This window comes from Monodelphis domestica, chromosome 2, assembly GCF_027887165.1.
Source record: "Monodelphis domestica isolate mMonDom1 chromosome 2, mMonDom1.pri, whole genome shotgun sequence".
NCBI classification, from domain to species: Eukaryota; Metazoa; Chordata; class Mammalia; order Didelphimorphia; family Didelphidae; genus Monodelphis; species Monodelphis domestica.
In genome coordinates, this window is record NC_077228.1 from 153,473,009 (window position 1) to 153,497,967 (window position 24,959).

General features: G+C 37.8%; 1 protein-coding gene across 1 annotated transcript in view; it reads left to right on the forward strand.

The window, feature by feature from the left end:
• The first annotated feature begins 2,786 nt into the window (after window positions 1–2,786).
• B3GALNT2 (beta-1,3-N-acetylgalactosaminyltransferase 2) overlaps window positions 2,787–24,959 on the forward strand; it is a 39,458-nt gene continuing 17,285 nt past the window's right edge. The window contains exons 1-6 of the mRNA XM_056816120.1: window positions 2,787–3,212; window positions 12,510–12,657; window positions 14,214–14,314; window positions 16,182–16,375; window positions 19,525–19,620; window positions 24,563–24,673. Of these exons, the coding sequence (XP_056672098.1) occupies window positions 3,083–3,212; window positions 12,510–12,657; window positions 14,214–14,314; window positions 16,182–16,375; window positions 19,525–19,620; window positions 24,563–24,673 (780 nt within the window). The 5' untranslated portion in view covers window positions 2,787–3,082. The remainder of the gene's footprint in view (window positions 3,213–12,509; window positions 12,658–14,213; window positions 14,315–16,181; window positions 16,376–19,524; window positions 19,621–24,562; window positions 24,674–24,959) is intronic.

The following is a 24,959-nucleotide window of genomic DNA, read 5'->3' on the forward strand; positions in this document are numbered from 1 at the left end:
AATTTTAACTGCTACAGTGGGGAACTGAGACATGACTTTCAGTTTCTCTCATGAGGAGCTTCTTCTCAGAGTCATATTATTTTTAATTCAGTGATCTGGAGTTAATTTAGCATCATCAGTCTTCTCCAAATTAAGCCAGAAGCAACTCAAGAGACTTAAAGAAAGTAAAGACATCTGAAGAGACTTGAGTCACAAAATAGCTGAAGAGATCTGCTGACAGCAGTTCTTCTTTCTCCAGTGCCACCAACTCCACCCCTCTCTACACAGGGTATTAATCTCCACGAAGAAAGTCCTATGCCAGTGGGCTTCAGGACTGTTTTAGTGAGAAGGCAGCAAGGTAGGTTGTGAGATTTAAAATGGTTGAGGTCTTAAACTGTAGTGGTTAAAATAGTGGAAGATATAAATTGTGATAGATATAAGAGAGGGTGAGTAAGTTTGACCGCAGAAATATGTTTCACTACAGTGTCTTGGGTTTAAAATAAAAAATAATGTGGTTGCCAGGGAAATATTCCCAATTATTCAAATACCCAAGTCAATTGGGTTTTATAGAGATTTTAATTAACAATACAATGAGTAATCAAAGAAAGAGAGAGAGAGTAAGAAAGGAATAAGTATGAAGGGCCTCAAAGCCTATATAGCCTAGACCTGAGTCTTAAAAGAAATCAGTCAGTTTTTTTATAACTCACCATAAGATCTGTCTAAGTAAGGATTTCTAATGACACCAGGCCAGCAGCATCTCAGCTGCTTTCACCAGCTCCCTCCTCCATCTGAATGTTTCAGAATCAGCCTCCTCAGAATGAGTCTCTCCAATCTGAATGTTTCAGAATGACTTTCCAGCTCTTCCCTGAGCTCTTATTTTTAAGGGCAAAATCTTCTCTGTCACCTCCCCTAAGTCCTTACATCTACCAATCACTGTAGATGTTTCTAAAGGACCACCCATTCTTAGTCCACACCTAAGAAGGTGTGGATTTTTGAGTAATTCACACCAGGAAAGCTCTGACTAAGTTTTCCAGTTCTTTGTTCCTTGTAAATTCGCAAGTTGCTTGACCTTTATAGGTACTTAGCTTAAGAAAAGTATGGGTTTAAGTACTTTTCATTGTTCAGCAAAGAGTTTACAACTTTATCTTCCCCTAGGGCAGACCCAAGTAGGTAAAGTAGAATTCTCACATTCCTGCTTTAAGTAGAGTTCACTGTCCAAATGGGGAATGGTCTTAATCCAATCTTATAAAGTAGGGTCTGGAAAATTTTAAGGTTTACAAGGTAGGCTTGAAATAAGTAAGATTTAAGTTTGACTCCTGCCTCAAAAATTTTGGCCCTGGGCAAGTCCCTTAAAGTGGACCAGCTTCCATTTATGGATATATGCAAATACAAATATGCATATATAGTATATTAATTATAATAACTAATATTATGCTTTATCTTCAAAGCAATATATAATGGCTAATGTTTACATAGTGCTTTGTGGTTTTCAAATCGGTGTTATATATTTACATAAATAAATGATAATAGCTGGTTTTTATTGTGCCTTATGGTTTGCAAAGCAATATAAAAATATATGTGATCTGAAATGATATATAAATTATAATGGTATTAGTTAATATTTAAGGTTTGCAAAGTTACAGATATATGTAATAAATAGCATATGTATACATACAAATGACATAAATATGTAAATGACAATCACTAACATCTATATTTGCGTTAAGGTCTGCATATGGTGCTATATATGAAAAAATATGATAATGAATATTTACATTGTGCTTTAAGGTTTGTAAAGCGATTAGCTATTATCATCATTTAATTACAGATTTATTGCTATTATTTAATCCAGCCTCCTTTCTCTGATGAAGCTAAACTTCTGAAAAGTTGAAGCCACTTGCCTATGTGTGTCCACACAGCTAGTAAATGACTAAGACATTACTTGAACCCAGAAGTCTGATACAAAATGTTGTCGAAATAGAAATAAGTTCTGATCGTTAAGTATGTAGACTCCTGAGGATTAATGAGGCCGAAGGAAGCAGATCGTGGCTTCTGGGAGGAGTAAAGAAGGGCGCTCTCAGAGTGGCCACAGGAATCCCCAAGTGAGGAGGTAGGATGGAGGATACCAGCAGCGTCACTACTCTGGTGTGGTTGTTTCCAGTACTAATTCCATCATTCCGACCCGCTCGGGGAGGGGCCTACATTTGCAGAAACCTTGGCTCTCTAAAACTACATACCCCGCAGCAAAACGTAACTCTCTTGGTAGAGTTTGCAAAAGAATTTTCTTCCGGGTCAAAAGGAAGATGGCTCTCGAGGGTATCACTCTAAATTCTGTTCCCTCGCAAAGCAGGCGACTTTTTCCTCCATCAGCCCCTGACTGACGGCTCCGTTTCCATCAGCGTGGCGAATTCTGGGCCTGGAAACCCCTTCACATATTGGAAGCCTACGATCTTCAACCCCTCAACTCTCCCGGTAGCTCCATCAACCCCTGCCACAAATGACTTTTTTTATCCCACGCACCCGCTGAGGGCCGAAGATTCCACCCCCAGCCCGTTAGGCGGCAGCAGATTTCGCGATCGTCGCACATGCTTTTGAAAGCTTATCAGCTCCTCTCTAGTGCTCAGAGAAGCTTCAATGGCGGGGAAGAGAAGGGGCTTTTGGGAATTGTAGTTCTCAGGCTTCATTGGGTAAGGGCGCGCCCCCTGCCTCGGCTTGGGGCGGAACTTCAGCTCCCGGCCGGCCGTCCACAGTGGGCGGGGCCTAGAGGAAAAGGGGCAGAGAGTGTGAGAAAGAAGGTGGGAGGGGCCAAGAGGGAAGCCAAGCTGAAGGGGTGGGGCCTCGTGTAGCTTAGCCGCTGTGGCCGCCGCCGCCGGGGGTCTGGGAAATCTTCCCCTGGAGTCCAGGAGGAGCCTGTCCACGCACGCGGGGGTCAGGCAGGCGGGTGCGCGCGCGTGCACGCTCTCTCGGGGTGGTCGCGCGAAGGAATCCTTTCCACACCTGCGCTTCAGTTCCCCGCCATCACCCACAGCCTTCCTCCGACCCCGGGACGCCGGGGAGCCCAGCGCGCGGTGGGGGCGCGAGGTGGAGCGGGCGGGGGCGGCCAATGCGAAACTGGCTGGTGCTGCTGTGCCCGTGTCTGCTCGGGGCCGCGCTGCACCTCTGGCTGCGGCTCCGCTCCCCGCCACCCGCCTGCGCCTCCCCTTCCTCCTCCTCCTCCGGGGCCGTCCCCGCAGGTGAGTCTTGGGAAAGGTGAGGTGGGCGGGAGGGAGGGGCGCAGCAGGTGCGGGCTGCGGGGGGAGGGGCCTCTTCTAACCCCCAACCCCCACCCTCTTTCCCAGAGTGTCTGCTGCCTTCCTTTCAACACAGCCAAGATTTGCTTGAGTAAGGGAAACCGCGAAACAGTCATAATAATGTTAGCCAACCTTGCCGAGCGCCTTATCTTCTGATACTAGAGTAACACCTGTGCCCCGAAGACAATATTTTTTTTCTTATTTATGCAGAAAATCTCTTAGGCTTGGGTAATCTCTGCCCCTTTTCCTTCCAGCCTTTTCTGCCCGCACACACCGAGACACGCACGTATTCACCACTGGAAAAACCTTCCTTCGCCTGTGTCCAGGCTGACCTGGTCCAAGTTGCCCTGGGCCAGCCTAATGTGCGGAGAACAGCCCCAGCAGCTGTTTCTTTGTAAATCTTGCCTGTGCCTTCTACTTTGGGATATTCTTGACCTCGCTTCTCCCTTAGCTCGAAGTTTTTTGAGGCCCATTATAACATCTTTGGTATTGTTTGGATTCTATTTCCCTGACAGAAGCAGGCAAGCAGGTTGATTTTTTTTTATGTTTCCCTTTTTTAAAAAGTGTTTTGTATGTGAAGAATAACTGCTTTAAGTGTTGTAGTTCTGCTTTGTTTTGGGTTTTTGCATGCTTGAGAGAGTTGAAACAAATCCAGACTTGAGGTGGGCATGACTCTGGTGGAAGTTGTTTGGATTTAGTTTTTCATGTTCCACTGAATAAAGTATAAATGAAAATATTCAAGTACTTTTTTATTTGATCATGTCCATTTTGGGTAACGTATTCTTTTAAAAATAAATTCCTTGCTCTTGGGCACTAGGTCTTTGGTTTGGAAAAGCCTTATTCAGTGGCTTCCCTTAACCAAAATATTTTAATAAGAAAGCCCACTATTAAGAAAGAAAGTTTCCTGTGTTTGGAGAAGAAGCCTTTAGAGTGGTTAGGGGGCAAGCCTGTTCTTTTATGTTTAACTCTCCTGGGAAATTACACATTATCACCTAAAAAAGTAGAATTCTCTGGTGACTAGAAATTTTCAAGACCAGAATAGAATATTTGGGAATCCTTAGCTGTTAATGGTAATTATTTGACTATTGTTTTGATTCTGTTTCTCTGACAGAAGCAATACAAGAAAGTTGAAAAGACTTCCTTGTATTGCCCTTAGAATTAAGTCTTGTTCAAACAGGATTTGGTGTCATATCTACTATTGCAGTTCTTTTAAGTTCTATTGGAAAAAAAGATATTTAGATTGGATCAGCAGTAATTTACCACACTTACAGGTCAGTAATGTTCTGTGCATTCTGCTAGGTTTGTGCTTGATTTCTTTTGTGGGTTTTTTTGTTTGATATACTCCTGGTAGTCAGCAGGTATTTATGGAATACCCTCTGGGTGTGTATGACCTTATTAGGTGCTTGGGATGACATAAAAAAGAATTAATAAATCAATCTTATGCTCAAACTTATAATTTAGTAGGTACTAAGTATTTTTTAAGTTGAAACATCATTAAGATTAAGATTTGTTTAAGCTATTGGTTTAGTCCACTTAAATTAGATTTGAGTTAGATAATCTGGGTTGGAATTCTAGCATTATCACTTACTATCTGGGTGTAAGTTATTTAACTTAATGGACCTCAGTTTCCTTATCTTAAAAATGAAGGGGTTGGACTAATAGGTGGTTAAGGACCAATCTAGCTCCAATCAGTGATACTTTTAGATAATGGGAAGGGACCAGAGTTGTGGACAAAATGATTATTTGTAATTTTATTTATTTTGTTTCTGTTGACAATATATTGTGTGCCTGGCCAATAAGGAAAATGTTTTGTTTATATTAACTCTGGCAGTCTCCATTTAACTTCTTTTCATTTTTTACTTTTTCACCATCAAAAATTATAAAAATACTTTGATTTTAGAACTGCCCAACTTTGTTTTGCTATTTTTCATTTTGTATCTTAATCAAATTTTTATTTTAACTACATACAATACCTAAAAGTGAGGAGAGAAAGAAAAGATGTTTTGCACAACATCCTGTTAAGAGATATTTTGTTCCACACTCTGCTGGCATTCAGTTTTCATTTTTTTTCCCTTTGCTCTTTTTATGTGGACTTCTATCCCCTTCCTTTAACTCATTGTTAGTCGTCCCCCCCCTTTTTTTTAAAGAACCCATACCTTCTGTCTGAGAATCAATATTGTGAATTTTTTCCAAGGCAGAAGAGCAGTAAGGGTTAGATAATGGGGGTACCCAGAGTCACATGGGTAGAAAGTATCTGAGGCCAAATTTGAACCTGGGACTTCCATCTCTAGACCTGGTCCACTGAACTCTTAAAAAATGAAATTGACAAGAGCAAGTGGGTGTACTTGCTCTTGTCAATTTCATTTTTAAGAAAAGATTTATTTTCCTTTAAAAGTTGAAAAATTCCACTGATTCAATGTGGACTTTCAAGATTGGACATGGGTCAGCCTCTGGGTTGGCAACCTTTCAGAATTGGTAGTTCTCCTTCCCAAAGTATTCCTCCTCTCCTCCTCCTAACCCAGAAACTGCTGTGGTACATGAGGAAGAGAGACTAACTTCCTAACTTCTCCAAAGTAGGTGACACACCCTCATTGCTTTGGGTCTTAAAGGTTTCCTACTTAACAAAGCCTATGATATATTCTAGAGAAGTGACTGGCTAAGAGAAGAGGATCCAAATGAACCATTCTTGTTTATTCAAACAGGTGATTGTATATTAAATAAGACAGAGATTAGAATTAAGTAGGAATCACTGACTGTGAGTAGTGACAGATCATTACTGAGAATGAAGAAGAAAAAAATTCTCCAGGCATTTGTGTTTGGGATCATAAATTAGCATAAGAGAAAATAGCCCTCTAAGCTTCATAGCTCTTAAAAAGGGATTGTTTTATATCTAATACAATGATTCCCTCAAGTGCTAATCTAGTCCTGTATAATAGAATCATAGACCTTAGAGTTTGAAGGATATTTAAAAGTAATTTAATTCAGAATTCCACCCAACACAGGAGTTTCTTCCACAGAATCTCTAATAGATGGTAATTGTGTGTAAGGTATTCCTCCACTGAATAGGCATTCTTTTTTTTCAACCCTTACTTTCTGTCTTAGAATTGATATTGAGTATTGTTTCACAGGCAGAAGAGTAGCAAGGGCTAGACAGTTAGAGTTAAGTGACTTACCCGAGGTGGAACATCAAGAAGTATCTGTGATCAAATTTGAACCCCAAAATACTATCTCCAGGCCTTACTATCCACTGAGCCACTTAGCTGCCCTGACCAGGCACTCTTGAGAAATCCATTCCTTTGTAGGACAGCTCTAATTGTAAAAAGTTTTGTTTACAAAACTTTTTGCTTCTCTCAACCTTTGGCTCCTGGGGTGTCCTCTTGGTACAACATAAAGCAAGTGTTTTACCCTTTTCCATGTGATAAATTTAAAGCTATTCAAAGGTAGCTCTCATAGTTTTGTAAAAGAGAGGTGGATTTGGTTGAGGGCAGGACTTTTATAAACCCGCCCAGCTGTGAGAATTTTGGAGAGCTGTGGCTCCTCCTGGTGGATTAAACACCTAGGGCAGAAAAGGGCTATGAGGGTATAGACAGGAAGTCAAAAGAACTTGAGTTCCTATCCTGACTCAGACACTTATACCTGCGTGGCCCTGGATAAATCACTTTTCCTCTGCAAGCTTATTTCCTTATCTGTAAAAAAAGAAAATGGAATTTTAGTTGGGATTTGAAGGAAGCTGGTTCCTTAAACAGAGATTGGGAAGAAGAATAATCCAGGCATAGGGCATGTGTAACAAGGTAACCACCTTGCTGCTGTTTTTTTTTTACCTCTAATGTTAATTTTTACAAATCTGGTTTCTGTGAGAGAGCCCATCTCATGGAGGTTGCTTATTTTCATTTAGGTATGCAAGAGAATATGTTGCCAAAGTTTGCCTTCTCAGATGCAACTACTATGGCAAAACTAGATAATGGCATACCATTTGCTGCTTTTACATTCTGCCGTTTTTGTACTAAATTAATGGAACAAAGGAGTCATGATCAAAGACAAAGCTGAAAGACACATTATGGACAGACAGTATATATGAGAATTGTAGAAGTTGTATTAGTATCTGCTTTGGAGTTGTTTCCATGTTTTAGATGGCTGCAATTTATAATTTTTTAAAATGCTAATGGCTTAAGTGGATACAAAATATCCATCCAAGAGATCATAGTCACATTATTAGTTATAAGAATAACCATGACCTTTAGTTAAGGTCACATGAAAGGATCTATTTTAATCTTGTGGGGTTTTTTTTTTTTCAATTGAATTTGATGTTTTATTTTTAGATATGGGGATAAAGTTGAAAGACTTATCATTGCCTTTGTACAGCTTTTGGAACAGAGTAATTGTCAATAAACATTGATTTTATTTTATTCTTTGAGTGTTGTTATCTTTTATGTGATATTTATATGATTTTATATTTAAATACAGCAAAGTTTTGGAAATTCAGCTTATTTAATGACTTCAAAATTAAAATAGAACTTGTCTTATTAATTGATCATTGCAGTTGTGGATTTCCTTCTTAGAAGTCTGATAAAAAGCAGGGTATTAACATCTGCTTTACTGCTTGACTTTTCTTTCTGATTTGCAGCTGAAACCTTTTGTGTGGCTCCACCTTTCTCCAATTCTATTAGAATGTGAGCTCTTGGAGAGCCAGAACTGTCTTTTGTTTCTGTTTGTATCTCCAGCTCTAAGCATAATGCTTTGTACAGAGGAAGGATTTTAAAACGTGCATGTTAAAAAATGAGATCAGAGTTAAAGTTCAGCTAAAAGCAAAATAGATTGTACCCTTGCTCTTTATTTTAGCTCTTTGTGTCCTCAAGATTCAAGAATGTTTTCTGTAAGAAACACCTTATTAAAGTCTTCTTTCTAATCCTTTCTGCTCTCCTTTTCTGTTTAATGGATGAGTTCATCCCATTCATGTTCATAGTTAGGATTGATAAAGGATCATGGAGATAGAATTGGCAAGAACTTGAGAAATCAACAAGTCTAATCCCAACATTTTGCTGATGAGAAAACTAAGCCCCAGAGATTTGCCCAAAGTTTCCCAGTAGTTTGAGCTGAACTCAGGTGTTCCTCGTGCATCGTTTAACTTTGCTAAAGTTTTTTTCCCCTTTCAAATCCATTTCCATATAAGCAGCCAAAGTATTTTCCTACTAACCATGTCTCTCCCTCTGTTCAGTAAATTCCAATAGCCCTTTATTGCCTCTGGGATTACATATAATAATTTTCTGTTATATCATTTAAAGCCCTCCCTAATCTAAATTTACCATAATTTTCCAGCTTCATTATACATTACTCCCATTCCCCCTGCAGCCAAATTGGCCTTTTTGTAATTTCTTACAAAAGCCTCCATCTTCCATTTCTGAGCCTTTGAACCTTTCTCCTGTATTTGGTAGACACTTTCTTTTCGGCCTATTAGAATCCCTTGTTTCCTTTAAACACTAGGCTCAAGGGCTCTCTTGTACAATAAACCTTTAGTGATTGCAGCTTGGGTGCTAGTGGCTGTGTGTGTGTCTCCTCTGTAGAATACAAGGCCCTTTAGGACAGGAACAGTATAATTTTTTTTCTCTGTATACCCTGTGCCTGACAAATAACAGACAATTAATAAATGTATATTGGCTGGATGATTGTTCATGACAACCTCCACCCCAAGTGAAGTATAAATAATGTGTTATCATAACTATCAAATAGAAGAGCAAACAGACTCAGGTTGCCAAATGTCACAGAGGAAGTAGGTGGACAGAGTCAAGGCTTGACCTGGGGTGCAATTTCAAATCCAGCTAGAAACCCTTTAAAAGTGTTTTTTAAATTGCATTGATGCCAGATGTAGGTGGCTCAGTGGATAGAGAACAGGCCTGGAAGATGGTAGGGCCTTTGTTCAAATGTGACCTCAAATACTTCCCTTAACCTCAGTTGCCTAACAACAACTCTTCTGCCTTGGAACAAATATTTAGTATCAATTCTAAGGCAGAAGGTAAAGGTTTAAAATAAAAACAATAATAAACAATTCACAGTGTCTAACAACTTTCATGATGTATTCTCCTACTTCTCTGGAGAAAGAAGGGAAATAGACCTGGTGTTTTTTCCTTTATATTGCCCTCCAGTCCTGAAAAACAGTATACAGTGTGTGTTTTAGTACAGTGACAGCATTCAGATTTTTCAAGATTTATTAAGGTATTGAAATTTATTTTAATGAATGAAGTGCAAATCGAGGTTCACAGAATTAACATTTTGTGAAGATAATGACTCCTATAATGCATCTGATCTCTCTTACCTCATTATATGCTTCCATTGAGTTTAATCCACCCATCAGCAAAAAAATTTTAAGCACTAATTTTGTACCAGCTATTATGCTAACTATTAGGGATACAAAGACAAAAATGAAATAGTCCCTTGCTCTCAAGGAGGACACATTTTAATGGAAGAGGAGATTACAGTAGTCTAGGAGGGCTTGATCTGAGACCATGTCATTAAAAAGTAAGAGATATTAGAGATGTTTCAAAGATAGAAATTATATAACTTGGCCCCTGATTGGATATGTGGGGTGAAGGAGAGTGAAGAATCAAAGTTAATGTTAGGGTTGTAAATCTGGTGACTGGAAGGAATAGAGAATTCACAATAGAGTTGGGTTTTGTAGGAAAGGTTCTGTTGTGTACAAGATGAATTTGAGATGTATATGGGATGTTCAGTTTGAAATTCCAGAAGCCAGTTGGAGATTTGAATGACATAGGCTAGTTGTACAAATTTGAGAGTAAACTTCATGGGAGCCAATGAGGTTTCCAAGTGAAAGAATGTAGAGTGATGGTGTCAAATTCAAACAGAAGTAAGACTACCAAACTTTACTGGGTCACTGTAGACCATATATTGACTTAGAAAACTACGTGTTAACATTATCTGATCTTTTGTATTCTTATTTATTTTCTTAAATATTTCCCAGTTATATTCGGTACTGCTGCTGTTCACACATTTCAATCATGTCCAACTCCTTTTTACTCCATTTGGAGTTTTCTTGACAAAGATACTAGAGTGGTTGATCATATCCTTTTCCAGTTCATTTTACAGATGAGGAAACTAAGCCAAACAGGATTAAGTGACTTGCTCAGAGTCACAGACCCAGCGTCTATGGACAGATTTGAACTCCAAAAGATGAATCTTCTTGACTCCAGGCCTGGCACTCTCTCCACTGTGCCACCTTGCTGCTCCTCTACATGAAGAAGTTTACTTTCTAGTTTTTTACTTTGTCTCCTTTTTCCCTGCTCAAAATGGAAAGCTAATAGCTGGCAATAGCCCCTATAGAAATATAGGCAGAGTAAAGGAACCAGGGTGAAAGACTGAATGATCTCCTTACAACTTCCCTGCCCACTGAAATCTGGCAGTACAAGGGAAGAAAGTTTTAGGGTATCTTCTAATCCTTTCAACCTCCTTGATGTAAGTCTTTTGATGTGCTTCCTATCTTGGCTTTCTGTCTCTGGCAAAGTGGACATTTTCAGTTGTCTGTCTGAAAAACTTCCCTGGCCTAGAGAATTGGGACAAGCCCTCCTAGTTGCTGATAGGGTGACAATCTTCACTTTGACCTTACCTTCTAGACCATGGAGGCTACCATCCTATTAGAATATTTTCCAGGTCATTTCCTAATGTGCATTTCACACTTGGGTTGACTTCTTTGTGCCCCTGAAGATTCTGGTTTGGTTTTGTAGTCTGTGTTGCCAATGTGAATGTTCTATTTTGTTATTCAGTCGTGTCCAACTTTTCTTGGCTTCATGGACCATAGCACGTCAATAATGTCCATGGGGTTTCCTTGGCAAAGATACTAGAGTGGTTTGCTATTTCCTTCTCCAGTAGATTAAGGCAAACAGAAGTGAAGTGTCTTGCCGTGGGTCACACATCTAGTAAGTGGTATAAGATCATATTTGAACTCAATTCTCCCTAACTCTAGGCCTAGCACTCTATTCTCTGAGCCATTTGGCTGCTTCAAATGTATTAACCAGACTTTATTGGAATTTTATTGGAATACATGTATATATATTTCCTGTTGCTTTTTATTTGCTAAAATAATTTTTATTAATGGCAAGTTCAACAGATATAAAAATGCAAAAACCTATTAAGGAATAAAATACAAACTTTATTTACATTTTGATTTTTTTTAAAATAACATGAACAATAATACCAACTTTTTGCTCTGGCTCTCCTTTAATTTCTTATCCCTTCCATGTACTTACCAAGTTTTGTTGCTATTTTCTTTTTATTCTTTACATTTGTAATTTTTTGCAGTTCATTTTACATAAAGTACTATTCCAAAGCTTCAAGATGGTATAAGTGACCTTGGGTTCCCAAAGCTACAGTTTCAAGTATAGACCCAGAGACAGAGTTGTATCTATGTCCATTATCTAAAGAGCAACCTAAATACCAAGAGGCTCTTTACTGGCCTGGCCATGGAAACTCCCAAAGGCCATATTTTCAGTCTGTAAAAGGCATACCTACACCATGAAAATCACATTGCCATTAATCTTGACTAATGTTGGGTAGAACTTGGTAGAATGTGTGCCTCTGGGAGAGATCTCCTTTATATAAAGGGACTCCTTGCTTCATGGAGCAAGTCCTCTTGTTTACCTGCTTGCTTCTGGGAAGGGACCAGTTGAAACTGATGAATAGAACTCTGCTTTTGAGGTTTTGTGCTTATAGCTAAAGTTTCTGAAACTGAACACTAAAAGAGATAACAGTGGACACCCCTACTTTTAGCATGTTTTTGCTCTCATTGCTTTTAACTAGGTACTTTAGCCTTCTCTGAGCAAATTCAGACATAAAGTGAATGGAATCCTATCTTTTATTGATCTGTAAACTGTAAACTAAGGCTCTTTCCCATAAGACTCAATTGGTTCCTTCTACCAAAAGGGCTGATTTTTCTTTCCCATATTTTGGATTATTATATAAGGAATTTGCTGGCCTTGAAATTTTGTAACCTTAGGGGGTTATAAAAAAGGAGTTATAGAGAGAGATTCTAACCTTTTCAAGCAGAGAATCCCTTGTCTGTCCAAGGAGTAGAGTGATGACTGATTTGCCTCCTTAAATACATTCTTGGTTTAAAGAATTTAAAATACTGAAATAAAATATTTTAAGATATTTGAAAAAACAAAATATTTAAAATATAGTATTTGGTACTATGATTATTATTGATGTGTCTAAATCATTGTCACTTATCTCCAGATCAACTGGCATCATTTCCTCAGTGGAAATCAAGACATTATGATGTGGTAGTTGGTGTGCTGTCAGCTCGAAGTAATCATGAACTACGAAATGTAATCAGGAGCACCTGGTTGAAGCACTTGAAACAACATCCAGAACTAAGTCAACGGTAAGTTGTTTCATGTTTTAATGCTTTACTGGATATTTAGGAACACAGAATAAGAAACTATTATCCTGAGCATTATTTTGAAAAAGTTTATTGTTGGTATAGAAGAAATTATTATATCTGACTGTAGTTAAGCCCAAGAAATAATTTCAGCCAAATTACTTTTAGTCATCATATAAAAGAATACATAGTCGAATGTTTTTAAATATCAAAGCTTTTATTTTTAAATAGCAAATTTTACATGCTATAGCCTTATGAAGAGGGATATTACACATTGCATTTATAGCTATGCCATAAGCTTTTTTCATGAACACAAATTTGTTTGTTTTTTTAAATCAAGGTACACACATAGTGAATTTTTGTGGTGAATTTTAAGTCCTCTATGAAAGCAGTATTTATGATGCCAGCTTTATATTCTTTTTTTTTGTTTGTTTCTTGCCCTGAATTTTTGTAAAATACCTTATCTGCTGGCTTTTAGATTGAATGCATGTAGGCTAGCAAGAATTCATTGCCCTTTTCTCTCTTGTCAGCTGACTAGCCAGTCTCAAGATGATGATGGTATCAGTGGAAAGGATGCCTTAAGTAAGGAGATAATTTTTATCAGTGCTAATATGCTCATTTGATGGGCCTTTCTGGCAGGCATCAAACCAGGGCTCTTTTGAGAAAAAGTGAAATTTATGGTCACCAACAATTAGCTCTAAGAAATAGATATTTCAAGTGTTTATTTCCAAATTCCATTTTTTTGTTTTGATCCCAAAGTAATAGTAGGACTGTTATCCTTCAAATAATGTATGAATGAATTTTAAGAATTATCATTTTGTTATTGGAAAATAATTTTTAATTGAATTGCATTTTATCTTTTATCAATTTGCCGCATCTTCTTTTGCTTTTAATAATCTCAATAGCTTTGTTTTTTGAGAATGATTAGAAATCCTTATAACTCTAGATAAAAAAGTCTTCCTACTAATTACATTTATTATCTTTATAATTGTGTTGGGAAAAGTGTATATAACATAACTAAAGGCCATCTTGGGCTAATGTCCAAAACAAACTTTAAAATCACTAATTATTTCTATTTAGAATTATCCAAGAAACTGGTTGTTAAAGAAATTCTGCCTTGATTGAACATAAGCAAAAAAAAAAAGTACATATGTATTTTCACAATGCATGTCTGAAGTTCAGAAGTCATATATTTCATATCAGATAGTCATGCTTAGACAACACTGATGGAGACCTTTTTTTAAAAAATTAAATTGTAGCCTCAATAATAGAACTATAAACGGTCTTAATCCAGTTGACTAGCTGTCATTTATTAGTATGGGCTTTTAGTGGTGATCAGAGGCAGAATCTGTCTTTCAATAGTAGAATAACGAAATGAGCTTCTGTTTAACTTAGCATCTTTTCTTTGGGTCTTTTCCTTTTGCATGAGGTAAAGTGAAGCTTAAAAGTTAATTTTAATGAGTACTTATGACTAAAGGACAAATTTTGAAATGAGTATGAGAGAAAACCAGTGTTCAAGGTGGAATATGAATTGATGTTAATGTCAAGAAATCTCTCAGTGTGCTTGTGAAGTTCATAATAGGTGCTCGTGGCTGTAATGTACCTGTGGAAGATCGAGAAGACCCGTACTCCTGCAAACTGCTGAACATCACTAATCCCAGTGAGTTTCACAACTCTGTTAGTGTTCATAGTTACCACAATTTTGTTTATTTATTCAAGACTTCTCTCTTTGGGGCCCTAGGGTGACTGTCAGTCACAATACTTGAGATGATCCATTGAGAGTTGCTGAGTTTAGCAGTTTGACATTATACTTGATGGAATTGAACGCACTTCCCTTATATCCCTAACAAATGCTTCATTGGCATACATAGAATTTCAGAAGGATATAGTTTTTGGTGTATCAAGTAAATGCAAAAGTTTCTTACATGTATAGCAGAAGAAAAAGACAAATACTGTTACTGAGTTATGAACCCCTTGCAAAACCATTTTTACTTATATTATTGTTATATTATTATTACTTATAAAACCATTTACTTATAATATTGTTAATTCCAGTCACATTCTCTAGAAACGTTTAAAATTTATTACATAATCAGTTTTGTGGTACATGTATGACTTTCTCAAGAAACCTTGAACTTTTAGCTGCCTTTAACACAGACAAGTAAAGTTAAAACCAGAAACACAAATCAACAGTTTGGTACATTTAAGAGCTTAAACATGCTTTGGACACATTCTCTCTAATGTTCAATAAACCATCTGCAGAATTAAAAGTTTCCAGCAGTTCTTGGCTGGAGTTTGGGAGGAGGGAGTTACTTCCTATTAATGGTATTTTGAAATACTATTTAGGGTAATTTCAAATCTTCTTTCTAAGATACAGTTTAATTTATTGAAAAGCTTCCCTGAATAATGATCAGCCCTAGGGGCAACCAAGCTCAAGGGATAGCAGAGCCAGGTCTGGAAATGAAAAGTTCTGGATTCAAATTTGGCCTTAGACGCTTCCTAGTGGTATGATCCTGGGCAAGTCACTTAACCCCATTTACCTAGCCCTTACCATTCTTCTGCCTTTGAACCAGTACTTTATATTGATTCTAAGACAGGAGGCAAAGGTTTTAAAAAATAAATAATAATGATCAGCTCTTGTTTAGGGCCAAGGTGTTAAGCACACAGCCTGAACCAAATTAAAATGTAACTGGGAGGGGGCAGCTGGGTAACTCAGTGGATTGAGAGTCAGGCCCAGAGATGGGAGGTCCTGGGTTCAAATCTGGCCTCAGACACTTCCCAGCTGTGTGACCCTGGGCAAGTCACTTAACCCCCATTGCCAATCCCTTACCACTCTTCTGCCTTGGAACCAATACACAGTATTGATTCTAAGATGGAAGGTAAGGGTTTAAAAAAAATGTAATTGGGAAACATTTTAGCAAAATAAATAAAAATACCATAGAATATAGATAATATTTTTATGTGTTTTTCTAAGTCAGCATGAAGCTTGTGGGGATCTGATTTAGTGGCCCCTTTCTTTGTAAGCTTGACATTACTGACTTAGGGGAAAGATTGAATTTTGTTTTTCTGCATTTTAAATGTGCTGCATGTAGTTTGTAATAGTCAACAAACTCTTGTCAAATAGAATTCAAGCATACCTTATTTTTTTTCCATTTGAATTAGTTTATTTAGTCAATTTATTTTTCTAAAAGCCATATTTTTGAAGCTTTGTTTTTATTCTTGGTATTTGGAGGGAAGAGGAAAAAGCTTAACAAATAATGGCTTTATTTTTATAAGCAATTACTTGCTTTAAGTTTTAGCAACTCAGCCCATAATTCAAATTGATATAACTAAAATGCTTTATTTGGTTTTTATATGTAGCTTCTGTTTCCAATTTCTTCTCACTCTTAGCCTGACACAGTTAAGTCATAGTTTCCTCATCTGTAAAGTGCAAATAATCATACTTTTGCTACCTACCTCATAGGGTTATTATGAGGAAAGTGCTTTGTTAAATATTATATAAACATGAGTTATTATTACTTCTCTAGTTTTAAATCAGGAAATCGAGGCATTCAGTCTTCCTGAAGGAACAGCATCTGGGTTCTCTGAGGATCAAGTTGTCAGTGTGAGCTTTCGAGTTCTCTACCCAATTGTCATTACTAGTCTTGGAGTCTTCTATGATGCTGGTGATGTGGGTTTCCAAAGGAATATTACTGTCAAGGTGTATCAAGCAGAACAGGAGGTATTACCCTGTTTCACAAACTGTTTTCCCCAACTCTTTAACTTCTTTCCCGTCTTGTCAGTATTAAATTTGTTTTCCATATAAAAGGTCCACAGAATGATTCTGCCCCTGCCTAGCTGAACAACTTGATTTTCCTTTCTTTAATGTAATGAAAGGAACCTTTTTGTAATTCTGGTATTGAGAGACATACTGATATTTGTGACCAGCTATATTATGTCTATTTTATACTATGTTGCACATTATATATCATGTTATTATGTACTATTAATTGTATTTGGGGGAACACAATTTATCCAAAGGTTTGTCTGAATGAAGGTAGTAAAGAATTGTTGTATACTAGTATTGCACCCATATGTATTAATGAGTATATGAAATTGTTCCTGATTTTCAAAGAAAATGCCATCCCAAAATGACAGTAATGAGTCCTGATAGATTTTCTGATTATTGTGGTACAATTTAGTTATAATTTATTGTACTCTGGAAATTAATACAAGACCAACTTTTTAAAGCTACCTTACCCTGTCTCCATGGCCAGTGGCTGCCATTATAATTTTTAATTTCAGTTAATTTCTGTATATTTTCATTACTGCTTACATTTATTGTCATATAGCTTAGATTTTGTTTTTTTAATAACTTCTTCCAGTTAGCAAAGGATATGAAATGTTTGTAGAGTCAATCAATAAATGTTTCACTTACTTGGAAAAATGTCCACTAACTTAGTGTTGAATAATATTTCCTAGTGTGTTTAATTTGAAGGATTAGATTTGTTGTACTTGACCCAAAGTAAAATGGACTTTCTTTATGTGGTGTCTTGAGGCACAGTTTAGCTTTCCACTTCCCTTGTAACTAGTCAGGTGTCTTGCAGACAGGAATTTTGTTTAGCCAGGGATTGAACTACTTGGTGTCTGAACTGTTCTTTGAAGAAAGTGAGTGGGAGAACCAGGTAAAAGTCACTAGTTTGTTTGAAGTTTTGGCCAGTATTGAACTCGATGTTCGGTGAACATACGATGAAGCCAAGTTGGTAGGCCTCAGGTCTTGGGGGATGACAGCAATGCAATTTGACTTCTCTCTCAGTGTGATATTAACAAAGAAAATGGTTTATTATATAAAACGAAGGAAGGGCAGGTGGACCAGGGAGATGGGGTCCCTATCACTATTATTTCCTAAGCTCCTCCCAAAAAATCTGGCCTGCAAAGGTCTCTGGCCCCAACTAAGTTGGGCTACTCTCTCTGCACTCTCTAGTCTGCCTAAATATATTCTAGCTAAATAAGCTAGCTTTAGTCCACTTTATACGGGAACAGAGTTCAGATTGTCAAATTAGATAGCTAGAGGCCAGAAGGCCAGAGCCAAGGTGATCTGGCTTGGATTAGGACAGATAGATCAAATCTTTGCAGCTCACACACACAAATGAATTAGATGGGAACTGGGTCACAGGAACAGGATCACAGAAGGCTTCTAGATTTTCAGGAACCTCCCAGTTGAGTCAGGAACCTCAGCTTTGTCCAGGAGTTCAATACCAAGATGGCCATAGGAAGTAAGGTCCTACACTCTCCAGGTCCAGAAGTAAGTGAACCCCCTTGGAACCTGAGTGTCCCTTCTTATGCCTTCCTCCCATTCCAGAATGAGAGCCCATAAGGTTCCAAGCAGGCAGCGAACTGCTCCTCCAAACTGTTTTTCCAAAGGCCTTACATGTTCAAACCCTCTGTAAATTTCCTATTCTCTCTGTTCTATTCTAACATCATCCCTAGTCTTTTTCTTACAACTAAGCCTGTAATTCAGATTTCCTTCCAAAAGTATTAAATATTCATTTGCAAGTAGTGAGAAAAATAGATTGAAGAGGCAGTCTTAGTAGAGTTAGGAAAAGAGTTCCACTGGTGTAGGTGCTTTATTCACAGAGCTCCTTCATTGGATGAATGTGTTTGACCACAATGTAGTGTTATTGCTATGAGAAGAGCCTCATCAAGTTAATGGCCAATTAGCATATGATTCCATCTGTTATGCATCAGTTAGGCTTCTATCCAGGAAATCTTTTAAGTGACAGAGTTGCAGTCCTTTAGTATGCCATTGTACTTAATCTGGAAATTAGGTCCTGCTGTGACTTGCTAAGATCAGATACTTAATTGTCTTAGTAGTAGATGAAGATGTATTTGCTGCTCATTATTTTGAATGAACATGCTGCCAGTGTGGGGGAGCCTGATTCATAAGTACAGTGCTTTCATCATGTTATTGGTTTGACCTTTAGCTACTCACTATACATGATGTTATATATAATCAATGACAGGTTAACAGTCTCTGGTCTAAAGGAGCTTCTAGTTGAAGTCAATACTGGTACATATTCAAAGGCTCCACACAGAACTATATTCAGACCCATCATTTCCTCCCACCAAGGTTATAGGACCTTTTTTTGCATGTAAGTCAGTGATGTTTATGTGTATTTTGTTAAAGAAGCAAAAAAAAAAAAAAGCATAATCCCTATAGCGTTTGTGAAAGCTTATAGTTAACAGAAAATTGTAATTTTGGAGACCTTGTGACTTTAATAGCTTTAATGAGATATTCCCCTAATAAGTCAATGGGTGATATTAAGCACACAAATATATTCTTTTAGCTAAAACAGATGGGTGAGCATTCAAAGGTCAGTCTTCTTTATTTCCCCTTGACTTGGCTTTTGGAGAAATTTGTTTTTATTAGTTGCAACTCTTTTTAAGTGGATTTTGTTGCAGGCAAATGCTTAGCTTCTTGTCTTGTGATACCTTACTTTTCAACATAGGGATTTATTTCCTTTTCTACTTTTGTTTGGCAATACTTCACATATCCAAGTGCTTTTTGGCACAGTTTTATTTTCTAAATTAGAAGGAATTATCACTTTAGTTTGAAAACCAAATAACATCATTGGCATAATGAAGGGAGATTGTAGGGAGATTCAATGTCCTAACCTAATGATAGATGGAAGAGTCTTAAGAGAGGGATGTGGGGTTGGTAAAAACTAATGCTGATTAAACTAAATAGAATATCATTATTCCTAATGATTTCTGAGGGGGGAAACTCTGTATTACTTATGTCTTTATATTACTTTGTATATAGCAAGTATGAAGAGTGAGTTACTTTCTCCCCTGACTTTTAATAATTTTTTTTCCCTCCTGACTTCACAGGAAGCTCTCCTTAGTGCTCGTTTCAGTCCCCCCAGCTGTGGAGTACAAGTCAACAGACTGTGGTACAAACCAGTGGAGCAGTTCATTTTGCCAGAGGTATGGGGTGGAAAGAGAATGCTAAAGCACTGATGTACTTAGCAGGGGTGAAGCTGCTATGTATTAATCCAACTTGGAGTCACAAGTCGCTGGACCAGCATTCATTTTTAAGCTCAGAGAGTGCTTCTAGTTGTTTCAATCTTACCAGGTTTCTTTATCGGGTTAGTAAAAGTAGAACTCAGTTATAAATTTTTGAGAGTCCCAGAAATATCAGTGAAATTGGCAAGACATTGAGTCCTTGCATTATCGGGCACTTACTCTTATGATTTGTAGACTGGAGTTAGGCTGTTTTTCATGTATCAGGGTTAGTCTTATCCAGGAAAGAAATAATGAGGCACTGCGAATATATGTAGTAAGCTCTATGCTGCTTATTGGTATAGATTTCATTCTGCTTGAGGGAGAAGAGGGGAGCAGGGGCAGTGTTCTGGTTCTGGCAGGATCCTTTCCTAATGGCTTGTAAACTTCTGATATTGTGCTGTTCTGTTCAACAAATAGAGACCTTAATCCAGGATAGGTTTCCTATAGCAGTAATCTCTTCTCTTTCCTACCAACCCAGATCCCTCCTAAAATGCTCTGACATTTGGCCTGTGAACTGATTTGTGAAGATATTGCACTTATACCATCTGAAGTTATCTAACTTCTCAGTTCACTGCAGGGTGATGAGCAAGGGTGGGGGAATGTGTGAAGCAGCCCCTCTTTGAATGACCTGGACAGCAACCCCCTCAGAAAGGAAAGGAGAAGAAAGCAAGTATTAGTTCTTCATTACTCACTAGAGGTCAGCCTTACAAAAAGGATGAAAATAGTTTCTCAATACACAAAAATTGTTTTCCCCCTGCCAACATCAAAAATAATGCATCTGGCAGTTAGTGCCAGTGTTGCAGGTGGCATTTTTGATTATACAAGTGCTTAACCAAGAGCCTAAAAACTAGTTTTGACCTAATATTTTTAGGTCTTAATCTAACAGACTTCAGCAGATTTTAAGTATGTTAAGAAATACTGTTGCTCTTAAAAAATTGTTTCCTTTCAAAAATCTATTCTATTCTTATTGAAACTAGACTGTAATGTGCTAAATTTTAAATATGAATTCTTGCTTTGCCATATCAAACTTATTAGCCCAAAAGAAGAATGGTTATGAGCAGTTTGCATGGATTGAGTCAGCAGAGAGTGAATGACTGAGAGACAGGCTACTTTCTTCCATATAAGAGAATAGAGTAGATGATTGGTGTATCATTTTATTCCCTCCTGGGGTATTTGCTTAATAGCCTGCTCGCGTAGTATGTCAGCAGTACAGCTTATCAAGTAAGCAGATCTCTTGAAATGTTTTCATTGTGTAACTCACTGAGGCATAAATCTCAGTATGGGGTCAAAAAGTTAAGTGAAAGCTACACCACTTGAAGTATTGCTTAGTCTAATTTCATGTTTCCTCAGCATAAAAACGAAAACTAATTTCAGTATAAAAAATTAGATTGTTTTGGTTCACCTGAATTAACTAGCAATTCATTTTACATTTATCATCATATATCCTTATTCTTGCTGAGTTGTTAAAATCCTATAGTAATAATCTCTTCCCACCTCTACCTCTCCTTGTCAGTTAAAAAATTATTACTATATTTTATTTTGATACAACGGTCTCTCTGCACAAAGTACATTCCCTGTGAAAAGGTTTAATTTTTTTCTTAACAGAGTGTCTTAAATTTGGCAATATTTATATCGACCGTTGCTTTCTCTTCCCAATAAGTATCCTCACTGTTTTTTTTTTTAATTAGACTTTGCAAATGTTGTACTTCTGAGTTTAGAAATCTGTTACAAAATAAATGAAAACCACGGGTTATTTTTTTGCTTCTTCCAGAATTGTTTATATTGTTTTTCATAAAATAAAATTTTTATTTCCTAAGAATTGTGAACATGTGGTATAAAACAACAAGAACAAACTAGCCATTAGTTTGGCTCTTGGCCTTGTACATAGTAGGTGCTTTGAAAATGCTTATTTTCATTAATTATGCTGGATTTTTTTTAAGTAGAAAAATTTTAAATGTTTATAGCTTTTATTTTTATTTATTTTTTTATAACCCTTACCTTCCACCTTAGAATCTATAATATATATTGGTTCCAAGGCAGAAGAGTGGTAAGGGCTAGGCAAAGGGGGTTTAAGTGACTTGCCCAGGGTCACACAGCTAGGACGTGTCCAAGGTGAAATTTGAATCCAGGACCTCCTGTCTCTAGGTCTGGCTCTCAATCCACTGAGCTACCCAGCTGCCTCTTGTTTATAGCTTTTAACCTCATCTGTAGAATTATTTGTTTCAGTGCTTGAGGTTATAGAATGACCTTATTTGTAGATATTTATTCCTTTTATAGATTCTCTAAAGGTATTTAACAGAAATCATATTAAATAAGACTTCACTTCAGACCGTCACATTTTTGACAATCATCCAGAAAGGAATAGGGAAACCCAGAAATAACCATGCCTTTAACCCTCCTTCCAACCTACCCCCCCCCAAAAGATGCTATGAGTCCAGAAAATAGTAAGCCTACTTACTGTAGAGTCAGAACCACCTTTAAGCAATCACTTACTGATTTAGAGTTATGTGCAAAATTAAGCTTGTCACTTTTGTCACCTTGATTATTAACTTTGTTAAACAAGATGGATGGGAGAAATAATGAAGACTGACAGTTGACAGTGAATGCAGATAAATTCGATCCAGAAGAATCAACAACTGTAAAGGGGCTGGGGTTATTTAGTTTAAGGTTGACTGTATAATAACCATCTTAAGGTCATTGGTCAGTGACCAAGCATGCAGTAAGAAAGAGACATAGAAACTCAAACAGCTTTTGTCTTCAAGGAATTCATGTTATGATGGAGGGAGACTCTAGGTAAATCCTAGGGACATCCAAGATCAGAGCAGATGGAATGTTATCTGAGAAGGAAAGGTACTAGCAGCTGGGGTTTGGGAGAAGGATGAGGAGTGTGGATAAGCCTCCCACCCCCAGAGGAGGCAAGATTTGAACTGAGTCTTGAAGGAAACCAGAGGAACTAAAGCTGAAAGAAGAAGGGAACACTTTTTTTTTAACCCTTACCTTCTATGTACTTCTATGAACAATACTATGTATTGGTTCCAAGACAGAAGAGTGATAAGGGCTAGGCAATGGGGATTAAGTGACTTGCCCAGGGTCACTTAATCCTGGGCAAGTGTCAGAGGTCAGATTTGAACCCAGGACCTCCCATCTCTAGGCCTGACTCTCAATCCACTGAGTTACCCAGCTGCCCCCACGAAGGGAACACTTTCTGAGCCTGGGGAATGGTCAGGGTAAAGACAGAAAGATGTCATTATAGTGTCATCTGAGGAACAGCAGGTTGGCCAGTGTGGTTCTGTCACAGTGTAGAGTGAAATGAAGTGTAGGAAGCCTGGAAAGGTAGGAAGGGACCCAGTTGTAAAGAGCTTTAATGCCCAAAGGAGGACTTTCTATTGGATCCTGGAGGTGACGAGGAACCAGGGGAGTTCATGGGTCATACCGACGCTTTATGAAGGTCTCATAGGCTTTGGGTTGGAGGCTGAAAAGTGAAAGTGAGAAGAGACTTGAGGCTTGTAGATGAGCCAGAGAGGTGGTAAAGTGAGGGTGGGGGTGTACACGAGGGATGTTGTGAAGATGTTGGGACATTGGTGAGTAAGAGTAGAGTTGAGGATGACACCTCAAGTTTCAGGCCCAGCACCTATGAGCACAGTGCCCTTGACAAGAAGAGGGGAGAGCTTAGGAGAAAAGAGGGAAGTGTTGGGGGGGGGGGGTTGGACAGTTTAAGATACCCACAAGCCATCCGCTTTGAGATGTTCAAAAGGCAATGAGTGATATCCTAGAGTGCTGAAGAGATGAGGACCGGATATACAATTCTAGGGGTCATTAGTGTAGCAATCATTGAACCCCTAGAGACAAAAAAAAGAAAAAGATCCAAGACAGAGCTCTGGGATACATGGGGGAAGAACCAACCAGAGAAACTGAGAAGGAAGGATCAGGCAGAACAGGAGAACCAAGAGAGGGAAGTATGAAAACCTAGCAAAGAGACAGCATGCAGAAGGAGGTCATCAACAGTGTCAGGTATTGTGGAGGTCAAGAAAGATGATGGCTGAAAAGCTTCATTAGATCTGGCAATTAATAGGTAATTGGTAACTTTTGGGAGAGCATTTTCAGTTGAATAAGATTAGAAGCCAGATTCCAGAAGGATAAGAGGAGAGGAGGTGAAGGCATCATGAGAGATGGCTTTCTCAAGGAGTTTAGCCAGAAAGGAGAGGAAAGCTCTAACAGAGATGGTCATATCAAGTGAGGTTCATTTTTTCATTTTTTTAAGAATGGAGGGGAGATATAGGTGTATTTGTAGGCAGCTTGGAAGGAGCAAGTAGGGAAGGAGAGATTGAAGATTAAAAATAGAATAGGGATGACAGTGATCTGAAGACTTGAGAGGGGCTGAAATCAAGAGTGCATCTAGAAGGGCCAGCTCTTCATCAGAGACAGGAATGGAAGAGGGGGAAGACAGCCAAAGGTTGGAGATGAGGAAGCTTCCTGGTAAATGGTCCTCAGTCTTTTCACTGACATGAAATCTTCAATGGAGAGAGTAAGAATAGAGTGTCATCTCTTAAAAACATAATAGCTAAGCTTTAATTATCCAAAAGAAGTACTGGTCAGCAGTACTCTTTACGAAAGTAAGGAAATGTCAAAAACATGTTTGGAAAATTAAAATGTAACATGGTTAAAGTAAAAAAGTAAAAGTGACATTTGGAAGGATGAAAATTTACACAGTACACTTATCTTTTTCCAAGCTTCTTCTTTCTTTTGATTTGATGAAACCTTGCTTATTTAAAGTCATGCCACTTTTATTCATTTTAGAATCACTTTTCTCTTTGTAAAGTTTAATCTAGATGTTTATTCTTTCTTTTTAAAAAATCAACAACAGAGCTTTGAAGGCACGATTGTGTGGGAGAGCCAGGATCTTCAAGGCCTTGTGTCTAGGAATCTTCACAAAGTAACAGTGAATGATGGAGGGGGAGTTCTTAGAATCATTACAGTAAGTAATAATTTCTAAATTTGCAGGGCAGAATTTTAGAGAAATTTCAAGTTATAATGACTAATTATTCATTTCCCTTTTTGCCCAAATCCTTTCAGTAGGAAGAATAGGACATGTCTGTTAATAGATACATATTTAGGGATCACTATAGCATAAAGACCTGAATTGAAAACATAGCTGTCACATGACTTCATAAATTCTAGCATAATTAATATATTATCTTAGTGTAAAATACCATGTTAGTAAATTCTTTGAGTGGAAAATGTCTCTTATTTCCCAAAGTTTT